At 55.7% G+C, this 14,278-nt stretch overlaps 1 protein-coding gene across 1 annotated transcript in view; it reads right to left on the bottom strand.

The window, feature by feature from the left end:
* The window catches only part of VILL (villin like), a 26,242-nt gene extending 11,964 nt beyond the window's left edge, over window positions 1-14,278 (bottom strand). The window contains 6 exon segments of the mRNA XM_073222406.1: window positions 298-528; window positions 805-868; window positions 1,093-1,338; window positions 1,626-2,005; window positions 2,283-2,393; window positions 3,631-14,278. Coding sequence (XP_073078507.1) covers window positions 298-528; window positions 805-868; window positions 1,093-1,338; window positions 1,626-2,005; window positions 2,283-2,393; window positions 3,631-3,699 — 1,101 coding nt within the window. The 5' untranslated portion in view covers window positions 3,700-14,278.

The raw sequence follows: 14,278 nt of genomic DNA, 5'->3' as shown, positions 1-14,278 counted from the left end.
TGGTTGTGTCATATATACAACAAAAGGGCACACTTTCATATCCGAGTGTTGCTGTGTCCCGTGCTGTGGGTGCTTTGTGAGCAAGTGGCCACGGTTGTGCAGGATGAATGGGTGTGATGTGTATGAGCCTGTGCCAGGAGGGTGTGTGGATATGTGCACATGTGCCGGGTGTCCCTGCCTGTTGCAGGTGTGCCACTGCCTGAACCCGAGTCGCATTAGCAGACATACGTTCACCCGAAGACAAAGCCTACCCCGCTGCGCCCACCCTCCCCAGAAAGGCCAGCCCCTCAGCTCCACCTTCCCGGAGCAGTCGTCCACCACCCTGAGTAGGGCCCCTAGCTTGGGCTGGCTGTGCAGCTTTTCCGCGTGTAGCCACATAAAAAGAATCCACTCACCTGAGTGTGGTGCAGAGGGTGTGACCTGTGCCTCAGCTCCTGTCCCCACCCCTCCGGTTCCACCCCGCCCCGCCCCAGGCCCCACCCCACAGAGGTCCTGGGCCCCACCCCACTCAAGGCCCACCAGCCCCGCCTGCTAGCCAGCCCTGCCCAGTCCTGGTTGCCGAGCTACCTCTAAGACCACCTCCGGAAAAGCTGCTTGAAGGCAGCGGCCTCGGTGCCGGTGCTCGCCACCCTCATTTTGGGGTGGGCTGGGGGCTCTGTCCAGACCTCGGGAAGGCCGGCCATGCCAACCCGTCAGACCCCAGACAGAACACGAGGGGCACCGGGTGCAGCAGGCATCTCGACCTCCAGGCAGGGCCATGACCTCCTTTTACACATGGTTTCCTGAATGCTATCTACTCTTCACCTGGATTATGGCTTTGAGGGCAGGCCGGGAGCCCCCAGTACCCCAGGAGTGCCCCGTGTTCTCCCTAAGAGCCCCGGGCAGAACTGTTTCACCTCTCAGATTGGGCAGTTTAGCCCTAGGGCGAGGTCACATCCTCCTCCATCAGACAGGTTCCCAGGGGAAGATGTCTGCCTCCTGGTCCCCCGGGGGTGCTACTTCCCTTTCCAAACCAGAGGACAGGAAGGACAGGACGGTGTCTCCCAGCTCAGACTTCAGGGTAGGGCTGTTTCTTCCCTTAGAACCTAGGGCAGTGCCATGTCCCTCTGAGACAGGGCTCCCAGTCTCACCAGAGCCCAGCTGAAGGCAGCTGCCTTCTCTTGGAGGCTGGATATGTGTCCCTGCCATGCATAGATCTTGAGCCCACCCCTCCCCCCAACTCCTGCAACTAACCCTGGGTCCAGGATGCAGCAGTCCTGGGAGCAAGAGTGGGAGCAGTCCGTAGGGAGTCCAGACCTGGCTGGGTGCTGGGCCATGAGGGATGGATGGGGTGGCTGGCTGGGGCCAGGCCAGCCTCACCGCCTCCTGCAGGTCTCAGGTGTGTGGGCAGGTCGCCGACACCTTGCCCACCAGGTCCTTGCCCTTCTCGCACACACAGGCATCCAGATGCGGACAGCTCCGCACGCCCCTGACCTGGCTCCCCTCCAGTCCCCTTTACCTCCTCCCAGAGGCCGAAGGCATGGGGGCTGGGGCCCTGAGCTGAGGTTTCGACTTCCCTGCAGCCTCACTGCTCAGCTTTAGGCAGCTCACTGGTCCTCTGCGGGCCTCAGGGGCCCTGTCTGTACAAGGGGCTTCTCCAAAAGGCAGCTATACAAGAGTACATGCTGGGCCCAAGGTTCCACGCGGCCTGCCTAAAACCCGTGAACCTTTCCTGGAGGGCTTCTAGAGACACTGTGTTATTGCAGCAATGACAAACACAGGCCTGGGCTAGTCCTCCCACCCTGCCCACACCCGCGGTCCCCTCACTGGTAGAGGCGGACTTTGGCCTTCTGCAGCTGTGAAAGCTCTTGTTGAGCATGGAAGTGTGCAGGTTGCGGGTTCTGCAGCCCAGCACAACTTCCATGATCTGCACGAGGTCAGTGGCTTTGACCTCATCATCCACCACACCAGTCTGTGCATGACCACCACGCTCCCTGTGCTGGAAGCTGCAGATCAGGGCCAGCCTCTGTGGGAGAGCACCTGGCTGCCAGGGCTTCCCCAGCATGACCCCCTCACCTCTCAGTCTATGCCAGATTCTTCCTGCTCAGCTCCCAGAGGCTGGGGCAGGTACCCTTTATCCTGGCATCTGGGGCAGTGCAGGGTCTGGACTCAGCCTGCACCTAGTAAGTGCCTCTCAGGTTGTAGTGGAGACCCAAGCCCACACTTAGGGTGGGTGGAGGATGGGCATCTGGATGACCACCCCTCTCGCTAAGTCCTGCACCCCTTGGTTCTCAGACACTGACCTGTGCCTTCTTGGAAATGCTGATACTGGGTTCATTCCACTGGATCATCACCTTGTCCAGGTCCAGGAGGAAGTTGTCACCCTTATAAAAGCTGTTCTAGGTGTGCTCCACCTGCCATAGCCAGATGGGGCAGGGAGACAGGACGTCACAGTACCAGCACCTGGTGGAGGGGTACCACAGTCTGTCTCTGCCTGTGTGAGCAGAACTCAGGTGTCTCCTATATGCATGAAGCTGTGTGCACCTGGGCAGGTGTGTGACTGTGGCTCTACTACTGTGGCATGTAGGCATACATCCAGCTAACCACTTAAGGGACACTTTGTGGCTGTGGCTGTGTACATCTCTAGGCTTGCATGACTATGGGTAATGCCATACTTCATGGGGCATACCTAACCGTGACACTTTTCACTCAGTGCATGTCTGTGGTTGTAAATGCATACACATACATGTGTATGTGTATACAAGTGGAGCATATGTGTTTGTCCGTGCATGTGTATGTACATGTACATGCATACATATGTAGAGGCACATCAGGTGTGAACAAGTATGTGAGCATGTGGGTGACAGTGTATGTGTGTCTGGGTGGGGGGTTGTGTGTTATCCACGGCTAAGGGACAGCTATCATCCGAACAGGCACTTTCAGGGTAAAAGGGGGACTCTAAATAATCATGCCAGGATAACAGGCAAAACCTAGGGTGTCTCACAGTGACTTAATCTGTGGGTGACAGTGTGTGAGCCTGGGTGGGATTGTCTGAATCACAGAGCTGCCACATACCATGCAGACAGTAATGTGCACAACTCAGGTGTCACCATTCACATTGTAGACATTGGACACATGAATGCTTGTTATACCAAATTCCTACAGGATGGCAGTAAAATGTCTTGTGTGACAAATCAGTATTTTCCATTAATTTCCTGAGAGATGGCAGAAGGGGTACTTTGCTCTAATGTGCTCAAAGGCACTCTATGGACTAGAGTGGCCCTGGGGGTAACAGTAGGAGAAAGTATGTGCCTATGGGTGACAGTGACAATGTGTACGAGAATATGGGGCTGCGTACCCTCACCTTATATGCTACTCCCCACTCTGCTGCTTACAAGGACCATGTAGCGGCACCATCCTGTCTGCCTCACATCCCTGAGTCTCTTAGAGGGCTGCAAGATGGATAAGGAAACAGAGGTCAGGGGAGCCACGGCTGGGGTGGGTTAGAAGCCTGGCTCTGCCTTCTCTCTCCTCATTCAAGAGAGGCCATCTGGGCATGCTGACAGCCTGTGGCCCCCGCATCCTGTATACTTCAGCACAGCAAGTCTGAGCTGAGTCCGCAGGTCAAGTGGCACTGCTGGCAGCCCTTGCCTCGGCGGCTGACATGTGCTTCTTGCCTTTGATGTACAGGATAGTGTACATGTTAGTCGCCACACCCATGAGGGCAGAATCTAGGCTTCCCTTCTTGTGGGCCAGGCACAAATGGGGCCTCACATCACATCATACCCTGCCATGTGCAGGAGTGCAGAGTACATGCATGCACAGGTGTGGGGATATACATGTGCCTATATAACGTATGTGCAAGTAGCTATGAGCATATGTGTGGGCAAACACATGGGTACACACACGGGAGCACAAGTGCATTTATTTACTCATGTATAGATATGTGGACACATGAGGAAGCATAGCATCTGTTTATGCATGTGCGCAGATGTAAATACATACATGCACACATCCATGTGAACATACACTTGCACCTGTGTACAAGTTGGGGTGGGGCATAAGTGTATCTGTTTATCCATGTGAAGGCATGGAATTCAGACAACAGCATCTATATGTGTGTGTGGATATGAATATTCACACAAGTGTGCCCAACCTCCAGGTGACACATAGGGGGGTGATGTGCATATAATTATATGTTCACAAACATATATACCATATACATATATTAGGTTCAACTGTATGAAACAGAAATGATTGAATATTGGCAATTTCCTATGGTCCAACCTAGCCTAGTATTTGCATTTATTTACTTAATACATATTTGAAGCAATTACAGCAGAAGACATATTTCTACTGAGCACATAACATAAAAGCAACTCAAAACAACTCTGGTGTCAACTCCTGGGTATATACCCAAGAGCACTGAAAAATGTGTCCATACTGAAACTTGCATAATGATGGATGTTAACTAAATTTACTGTGGTAGTCATTTCACAAATCACCATGCCCTTCACCTTAAATTATACATGGGTGTATGTACACAAATGTTTAAAAGCAGCATCATCCATCACAGCCAAAAAGTGGGAGCAGCTTGAATGCTGGTTGAGTAATGACCACATAAGGAATATGGGTACATGCACACGTCACGTGCTGTGATTCCCTTTACATGGAATGTTCCCTGAGGACTGGTGGGGGAGTGGGGAGTGCTGCAGGGTGGGGAGATTCTTTTTGGGGTGAGCAGATGTTGTAACCTTGAGGTGATGGTCACACGTGTCTGCGAACACCCTAAACAGCACTGGGTTGTGTACCTCAAGTGGGGAGCGGGCTCAATGTGTGCCGGTTGTCTGTTAAGGAAGGTGTCCCGCCCCCTGTCCCCAACTCCCCACCCTCTGCTCAGCCGAGCCCGGTGCTCTGTGCCTCCCGGTACCTTGGCACCATTACCAGGTTCTGGGGAGGGGGACCCCAGTGACACTTGCAGACCCGCCCCACCCATGGCCTCGGGGCGTTGAGAGAGAAGCACCCTCCGGTGGTGTGCCTCACTTCGAGCACCACCCGTGGAGGGCCCTGTGGCTGTCATTGTCTGGGAGGCCCTTGCTGATGTCCATCCTAGGCCAGCAGGGCTGAGGGACGACACTGAAGCCAAAGCGCTCAGGCCCTGGCCATCTGCATTCTGGGCCCCAGGCAGGAGCTCTCTGCACCTACAGCCCTCCAAGGCATCTTCATCATCAAGCAGATGTAAATTAGAGGACTCTGCACACACACAAACGCCAGAAACTGACAGGTACTGCAGACGTGGGCACAGAGGCTTTGCAAACAGGGACCTGGTTTGTTATCTGTGGTCGTGCTCTTGAAACAGGGCTGAGCTCTGAGGACAGGGATAGGCTGAGCACACAGGGACACCCTCTGTGAACATACAGGAACCAAGAAATAGGCTGTGCAGACAGACACGGACTCTGCAGTTGGGGCAGTCTCTGCAGGTATGGCCAGGTACATTGATAGGCGAGGTTCTGCAAACAGGCACAGAATCTTTAGTCAGAGAAATGCTTTCTAGGCAGAGGCAGGCTTTTGAAACAGGCAAAAGCCCTCTCGGCATGGTCAAGCTCTGGGTCCAAGTGCAGCCTTGGGAAACACTCAAATCCTGCATTAGGGAGATGGGAACAGGACGGGCAGGCAATTGTGAGCTCTGCAGAGAGATCCAGGTTCTGGGAAAAACAAAACAAAACGGATGCAGCAGACAGAGGCCCTATGGACAGAGACTTTGCAGACAGGGAGAGGTTTTGTAAGCCTGCACAGGTTCTGCACACAGGCTCTGTTAGAAGTGGCAGCTTCTTCAGAGAGAAAAGGACTTGCCAAAATGAGCTGACAGGGAAACCAGCATGGTGTTCAAGCACAGATGCCCCAGACATGAGCAAAATCTGAAACATGGCTGTCCTATATAGAGTACATATTTTGCATATAGGATTTATAGATAAGGCTCAGTTTTGGAAACAAAAGTTCTGTAAATACAAAGGGACAGGCTCTGTTACCAGGTACACATGGAATTAGGAATAGAGTATTCAGAAAGGCATAGGCTCTGCAATCAGGGAAGTGCTCCCAGATAGACACAATGACCCTGACAGTGATAAACTCTTCATAGGAATGAATCCTGTAAGTGAACATAGTTTCTATCCAGGGAAATTCAGATAGTCTGTGCAAAAAGGCAAAGGTCCTGAAGAATGTACAAACAGGGTTCAGATTCCATAGACAGACCCAGGCTCTGCAATAGGAAAACACTCTGCAAACAGGGACATAGTATAGAGACAGAGACACTACTGAGGAAACAGGTTCTGCTGACAGGACAGGTAGTAAACAAACTTTGCAAAGAGGTGTCCCAGACAAGGACACCAGAAACTCTGTAGACAGGGATAGGCTCTGTATGCAGGGCAGCTTCTGCAATAAAAGCTAATCTTACTCTCAGGGAAATAGGGACAGACTGTTTAACAAAACAGGTTCTAAAAACAGACACAGGCTCAGGACAGAAATAGGCTCTGCAGACAAGAAGAAGGTTCTGCAAACCCAGACACTGCACATGACTATCGACAGGCTTAGCTAATGTGAGTGGTTTGGGTAAACCCAGCATAAGCAGTCTTCAAGTCTTGCAAGGTAGCTGAATTCTTAATATACACAGACTCTGCAATCAGCCACAGGCTCTGCAAACAGTGACTCAGCTCACTTGAGGTTGTGCTCTGGTTCTGTGTGTGCACAGGAGTGAGAAGTGTGAAACGAGTGGTATCTGGGGAGGGTGGTATATCTTGGCAGATGACTCTCACATACCCCAGCTTCCATGCCCCACTCCTTCAGAAAAATCCATGTGAGGTTTGGCCATCCCTTCATCCATGGAAGTTCTTTCTACATCTAACCTAAATCCTGCCAGCTGTAACCCTTTATTCTTGCTGCTGCTTTGCTCAGTAGACAAAGAAGTCACTTCTTTCTGAATTTCTTGTTCCTAGTGACCCTGGTGTGGTATTAACTCCCCTCCTCCACTCCAGCCAGGTCTTATCAGTAGTAGGAACACCCTTGGCTCTGCTGACCTTGTGTGACCAGGAGAAACAAGATAGGAGGGGAGACAGAGTTGCAAAATCAGAGGCATGGTGCGGAGGTGGTAGAGTGGCCCACATCCTCACACCTTTGTCCAGGGCCTCTGAGGGCTGGGCTTAGCCCCTGGCGAACTCACAGTATACTGTGGGAAACACCCAGTCCTCTGGAAGAGGCCTAGGTGGCCATGGAAGTGTGCGAGTGTGGGGATGTGCAGGCATGTGCGTGCATGTGTGCACCCGTGTGTGTGGGAGGGAGCTGCCCAGTGCAGGGCAGCCAGCAGGGCAGGTGGGCTGCATTTATTATGGCCTGCGGCCCCTCCCGACACTCTGGAGACCACATCCACTGTTGGTGGCTGCCCTCCCCAGGGTGGAGGATTCCCAGGCCCTGGCTTTGGCCTCTTGCTTCATGCCAGCTCCCAGCTCCCTCACCCAACAGGTACTCAGCAAATAGCTGTGGAATGGATGAAGCCTGTCGCTGTGACAGTGGGTGCAGAAGGGAGTCCCGTGCATCCTCACTACACCCAGAGCTGCTGTTGCAGTCCTTGGCCTGTTGGTGTGGCAGTGACATGTGACAGGTAGATGTGGTGACCATGTAGTGGCAGCTGCAAGCGAGAGTATGCATGAAGACACTGAGTGACAGGCATGGTGACCTTCAGTGGTGATGGGCAACAGTGACCAGAGGTAGGAACCATGCGCCATAGGTCATGTAACTGGTGCAGTGGCCGAGTGACAGAAGGCTGGCTGGCCTCAGCATAGGAGTCACCAGGATCCCGTGTGGGGCAGAAAGTCAAACTGGCAGCTGGCAGCCAGGAAGCGGGGACTGGACTGGTTTTGTTGGGTAGGGACAGCATGACCCCTAGGGGGATCGGGGGACCCAGTATCCAGTTTCAGCCTGGAGAGCCCCACTTGCAGTTTCCCTCATCCCCATGTAACCCGCATTCACTGTCTTCCAGCTGGGTTCAGGGGCTGGGAAGGGGTGCTCAGTGTGGAGGCTGCCCCCCCTAGCACCCCTCTTTCTCCTGGGCAGCCCTTCTCTCCCTCAGGGGTCTCCTTCCCTTCCTAGAGCACCCCCTGTAACCCAAGACCCCACCCGCAAGGCCCCCTCTTTCCCCTGGGGATCTCCCTTCCATCACCTACCCTGAGTCAGGACCCCCACCCCATGTCCTCTCCCTCCTGTCTTCCATGGGGGCTCGTGCCCTTCGCTCTCCCAGATGGCCCCATTCCTTCTCTGACACGCCCCTCCCCCTGACCCCCTCCTCTCTGGCCATCCCTCCCCGCAGGAGCACAGCCTCCTTCCATGGAGGGCCGCTCAGGGGGCGGACCTGAGGTGACTGACTGCCTGATTCCCGGTGGGCCTGCCCAATGAGCAGGAGGACAGAGGGCAGAGCCTGGGCCTGACGCTCTGTGGTGGGGATCCCCAATCGCACCCAGCTCTGCTGTGTTCCCACTGTTGGGTTGCTTGCTGCTCCCCAAGTCTGCTGCCACCCAACAACCCCAAGCCCTGGACCCCAGTCTCGGAGTGCCCACCCTGCCTGGTTCCTGGACTCTGTCCCTGCCAGGCCACCCATGGGCAGTGCCAGGACTGGCTTGGGGCCAGGCTCTGCCCACTGTCCCCCAGTGTAACTCAGTCCTCCCCACACTGCAGTACTTACCCCACTGCCTGGCACTGGGCATGTACATGAGTCAGTTGTTAGTCAGTCAACAAATGTTGGCCCAGCTCTCTAAGAGCAGGATCCTTCCCCAGGGCCTCACCTCCTAGTCCTGGGCGGGCCCAAGATGTGGGGAGTGGGACACACTGTGACTTCCCATCTCTGAGAGCCCAGATGGCCCCTTGTCCCTGAACCCCCGAGGGCCAGGACCTGGCAAGCCTAAGGAGTAGGCAGAAAGAGGCTGCGGGGGCAGTGTGGCAGTCTGACTCCATGAAACCCAGGTCACTTCAGGAGGTGGGGAAGACTCCTCTGGCATCTCCGCCCTCTTCCCTGCCCCAGCTGGGGCTTGCTGCCTGGCATAGCCCTACCCAGGGAGCTGGACACCATCATGGGAGAGGCCAGGCCAGCGCCTCAGGAGGACCCCTTTCCCAAACCTGCCATGCCCCCTTTCTTTCCTGAGTGTGGGGCAGGGGTGGTGCAGAAGCAGAGCCTTCCAGAAACTCCAGAGCACAACCACCCCTTGCCTTAGGCCATAGGCCCAGCCCCAGCCCAGCCAAGGTGCATGCCCCTTCCAGGCCAGGACGCTGAAACCTGTCCACTGGCCCCAGGGCATCCCCACACCCACCCTCACCCCTCCCTGCTCCCTGTCTGGGATGGGACATCCAGGAGTCCCGGTCCATGTGTGACCAGCAGGACCCACTGACAGTGTCTAACTGTGCTCACCAGGCACAGTTAGTAGGCCTCTGGGTGTGTCTGTCCCTGGGGGTCGCCTGGTAAATCCTCACTCCTGCAGCGCCGGTGTTTGGCTCTGCCTGCGCCTGCCGCTTCATCTCCTTTTGTCCCTGGGTCTGGCCCCCTCCTGCACTCTGGAGCATCTCAGCTTCTCTCTGGGTGGTCTTTGCCCCCAGTTCCCTGGAAAGGACTTTCTCCTGACACCAGTGTCCCCTCTGCCAGAGCCACTGATGCTCTGTCTTCATCTTACCCTCCCTGCCACCACCCCTTTCTCTTGAACAGCCCACAGCCCACGTGTTCTCCCGGCCTCACTGGCCGCTCTGCTGTTTCCTCTGGGGCCTAAAGTATCAGTGGGCACAGAGCTCAAGTCTGAACTCCTGTCCCTTCAGTTTTCTTTTGGGGTTCCAGTCCCCAGGCTGTACATACTGGGGAAACATTATTGTCTCTTCCCACCCCACTCTCATCCCTCCCAAGCCTCACCCCAGCCTCAGTTCCCGTCACAGCCTGCTTGCCTCTCTCTGGGCATGTCTGACCTCACACTTGATGTCCACACCAGACCTTCTCGTTCACCTCCTCCGAGCCTCAGGCCCCAAGTGTGTGGGCAGTCTGGTTCCTCTCCTTCCCTCACACCCACAGGGCAGCCCCTGGCCAGTCAGGGTCACCCTGGATCTTGACACCTGTCCCGCTCTGGGAGCCAACCTTACCAGCGGGCAGCACCAGCCTCCCTCTATGTGTCTTGGTCCCACGGGCCCCTCCATCTATCTTCCCACAAAGCCAGAGGGACTTTTAAAGCCTAAATCAGATCATGCCACTCCCTGTGATTTAAACCTTCCGGGGGCTTCCCTAAAATTGAGCCTCAAATTGCCTGTCACTTCCCATTGCTTGCCATGTTCTGGCCACAAGACCCCCTTTGTCCCTTAAGACACCAACCTCACTCTTGCCTCTGGACCTTCGCACTTCTGGTTTCTTCTGCCTGGAAGCCTCTCTCCTGTATCTTCCCATGGCTCCTTTTCTGCATCCTGGCCTCTACCACAATGGCACCTTCCCAGACGGCCTTCCCTGACCACTGCCAAAGCGCCCCCTGACCCCCCAGTCCTTCACCACCTTCCTCATCTTCGTGCTTTCAAGGCTGAGCACCTTGGTAGTTGGACCTCTGAGTTTGGGGCCTGTGTTCCCAGCGAGGTGAGCCTTTGTGGGACAGGCCTTGCCCACTGTTGTCCAGAATGGCATCTGGTGCACAACAACTGCTTAATAAATGTTGTTGGCATGCTCCTGTGGCCTGTGTCTCACCTGGTCGGGCGCATCTGGACCCTTGCCCGCTCTGTTCTGAAGCCAGGGCCTGGAGGTGAGTCCTTCCCAGCCTGGTGGACGTGCCCACTGGCTGAGTGACTTTGGGGACACTTCTCAGACCTTTTCTTAGCTGACATTTCCTCCTCTGAGGCGGCAGGGGAGGTCACACCCCTCCATGCCCGGTGTGGATAGGACACCTTGCCTGGTGCAGTCAGCCTCAGCAGATTAGTGGGAGGGTGCAAGGATGCCTCCAAGCCCCTCCCTTGGAATCCTCTGGGTCTCTGGGACCCAGATCTTGGGTGGGCACTACTGCCCTACTCCGTAACAGTCCCATGCTGTCACCTGTGACCCCAGGTCCAGGAGAGATGTCAGGGGGCCCTGGGGTCTGGCCTGGGGCTCAGATAAGTGGTGCCAGTATGTGTCTTGTGTGGACAATTTCCAGTTCAGGGGGTCACACCCATAGCCCAGAGAGGAAACCGGGCCCAAGGTAGTGCTTGCAGGCAGCCAGATTGCTCCAAGGACAGCAGATGCCCGGCCTCTCCCTCCCCTGCAAAGCCAGAAGAGGCTCCACCAGTCCTTCTGCCTACTTAGCCTCCCTCCCACAGGCCGGGCCTGGAGTCAGGTCGGAGCCCGCTTGCCTGGGCCACAAATGCTTCCCGTCCCACCACCAGTTCCTGTCCATGGATTCCCCATCCTGGCCGCTCTTTTCCCTCAGACATGTATCCGTGGGCCCAGCACTATGTCTATGTAGGCAGAGGCATTGGGCCTGAGTGGATAGGGTGCATGCTAGAAGCTACCACCCAGTCCCTGCCTCAGGGTCCCTCAGCTCTGGTGCCTGTCACCTGAATGCCTCCCCGACAGGCACATGAAATCACCCCTGGTGGGGACCAGATCCTGAAGGGGCAGGGTACCCTCTGGAGCGAGGACAGGCCATGGGGTGGTGGCCTGGGTCCCCTTCTGGCTGCTGGCCACGGGGGAGCAGTGGCACAGTTCCCAGACAGGCACACCCAAAAGCCACTCCCCAAGGGCACCGCCAGGCCCAGAGAGGTGAGCCTACCACTTATGCACGGCGCCCAGTCTGAGACGAGCTGCTGTGGGTGGGCATGGGGCCCTGCACCCCGGCAGCAGCAGGTGGCCAGTCCTCATTCTGGGGTGTGTAGGTCAAGGCCTGGCCCTTCCTGGTGGGAGGTGATCAGTGCTCCAGTGCAGATGGGGATCTACTGTGCTCCCTGTCTCAGCAGAAGAGGGAGAAGCTGCCCACCAGGTGGGCTCTTAGTAGGACCCCTCCTCACCCCTGCCTCGGGGAAGGCTCCTGGCGCCCATGTGAGGCTTTCTGTGCACCTTCCTGGTTTCCTGAAGTTTAGCAGTGAACTCCTAAGACTGAACTTTCAGGTAAAGAACATGCAGTTTTGGCTCAGGCCCTGCCCACGGCTCTTATGCCGCACATGGGTGTCCTGGGGCTGTCCCCTTCCATGCCAGTCAGAGCAGCAGTTCTCTGCCCTGGAGGCATTGGGACACTTAAATACATGATGCCCGCCTCAGAGACTTGGGTTCAAACAGTTGGCCTTAAGGGATCAGTATTCTTAAGTGCCCTCGGGGGATTCTCCTGGGCAGCCAGAGCTGAGTCACTGAGCCAGGGGGTGGAGCTGTGACAGTTCGGGGTAGAAAGCTCTGGAGCCCACATCTCCTCCTCCAGGGCCTGTGGGTCCAGTGTGCTCTCCTCAGAGGTCAGATGGTGTCCATGCCTGGCCTTGAGCAGCCTGCTGACTATAGGCAGCAGCCCAGGCCACTGGGCCAGGAAGCATCCCGGGTTGCTCTGGGGATTCTGCCACAAGCCCCCAGCGCCCCCCACTCATAAGCTCCCCAGGCACGCCTTCCCCACACGCCTGCTTCCTGCCATTTCAGTCCTGGAACAGACACAGTATGGGCTCAAACGAGAATGTTAGGAGGTGAAACCTCAGTGTGCCCAGTGCCAAGTAACTTCGTGATTAGCAGTGCTTCCTTCCCACCTACTCAGGGGCTCTACGGACACTCACTGGGACACCTCAGCTCCAGGGGCAGCCACAGTTGTTTGCTTGATGTGAAGGTGTGAAGCAGTCTGGGGGTGTGGGGGCGATGCCAGAGGGAGAGGCGGCCGGGGAGCAGAGCAAGGAGAGAAGGGATAGAGGGACAGCCTAGGAGCAGAACCGGGGGAGGAAGCAGGCGTGACCTCTCTGTGGCCAGTTGCTCCACTGTGGAGAGGGCACTGAGGGGCACGGCAGACTAATTGTGGGGGACTTAAGGTTTTGTCTCTGGGCGAATGTTAGGTCTCCTGGGCTGACACCACTGTGTCCTGTGCTGTTTGGGATGAACACATATGCTGGTAGGATACTGTACCCTTATGCTATAGGCAGAACAGACTGCAGAGCACTGTCTCATGCTTCGGCTTTCTTATCCATGAGGGGATGAGATGGGGACAAGACCTATCTGAGGAGACTGTTGACCCTGGTGATGGTATCTGAACCACGTATTGTTACGAGAAAGTGCTCCTGAGAGTGGTGAGGCCACGCTCAAGGCTCTGCCAGAGTGCCCAGCAGAGGGGGCTGGCTGTCCCCTCACTTTCCTGTCCAGAGAGGCTGGGCTGAGGCCGATGTCTGTAGGATGTCCCACTGTGAGGGCCCATCTTGCATATCCTTACTCTTTCCGACTCTTGTCCTGCTTCATCTGGTAATCAGAGCCTCTCAGCCAGTGTACCCAAGAGCTGTGGGTTCAGGTACCCACACCATGGGTTAGGTGGCACACATTTAGGGGTACACAATGCCTCAGGGGGTATGGTGGGGGCTGCGTTTGGAAGCCTGCTGGCAGGACTGGAACCCTGGTGGGAGGGTGGTGAGCCAGACTGCTTCTGTTGGGGGGACGGAGCTGGGGACCTAACAGAGTCGGGAAGAATGGTTTTCCAGCTCCCCCTGGGGTCCCTCAGCCCTGCCCTTATCCGCAGAAGACCCACAGTGCTGGTGTGAGGCTGTGCGGGGGGAGAGAACGGAGGCTACAGTGAAGAGCGCTGCTGCTAGAGGAGCAGGCCATCCATGAGAGAGCGCTGTTCCACGCGTTTATTTCTGGCAGGAGGGAAATCACTGCAAACCTCTGGACCAATACCTGTCCCTAGAAACGTGCACATTCCACGTTTAGTATTTCCCCAAAAATGCTGAATTGTTTATCACATTCAAACATCCAATAGGAGTTCACACCCACCTGGAGAGCAGCCTCCACTACTTGGTGGGGTGTGAGTCTGTGGAGATGCTCCCTGGAGAACGGAACAGGAACTGATACCAAACACATCTATAGTGAAGTAGGCACAGAGGCAGCAAGTCAGCTTTGCACAGGTAACTGCCAGCACTTCAGGCTGCCCACACCTCTCGAATGCTGGCATGCCAGCTGTCCATCACAGCACCATTAAAGGTGGAGGCACAAACATCACAAGTGTTTGTCCACAGGCTGTGTGGCTCTGTATTTTATTAGAAAGCCACCTTTAAAATACAGGGTGGTAAAATGTTGTCAGGTTATAGACTT

The sequence above is a fragment of the Manis javanica genome, chromosome 15 (assembly GCF_040802235.1).
Source record: "Manis javanica isolate MJ-LG chromosome 15, MJ_LKY, whole genome shotgun sequence".
Lineage (NCBI taxonomy): Eukaryota > Metazoa > Chordata > Mammalia > Pholidota > Manidae > Manis > Manis javanica.
This window is presented reverse-complemented; position numbering and strand designations above follow the sequence as displayed.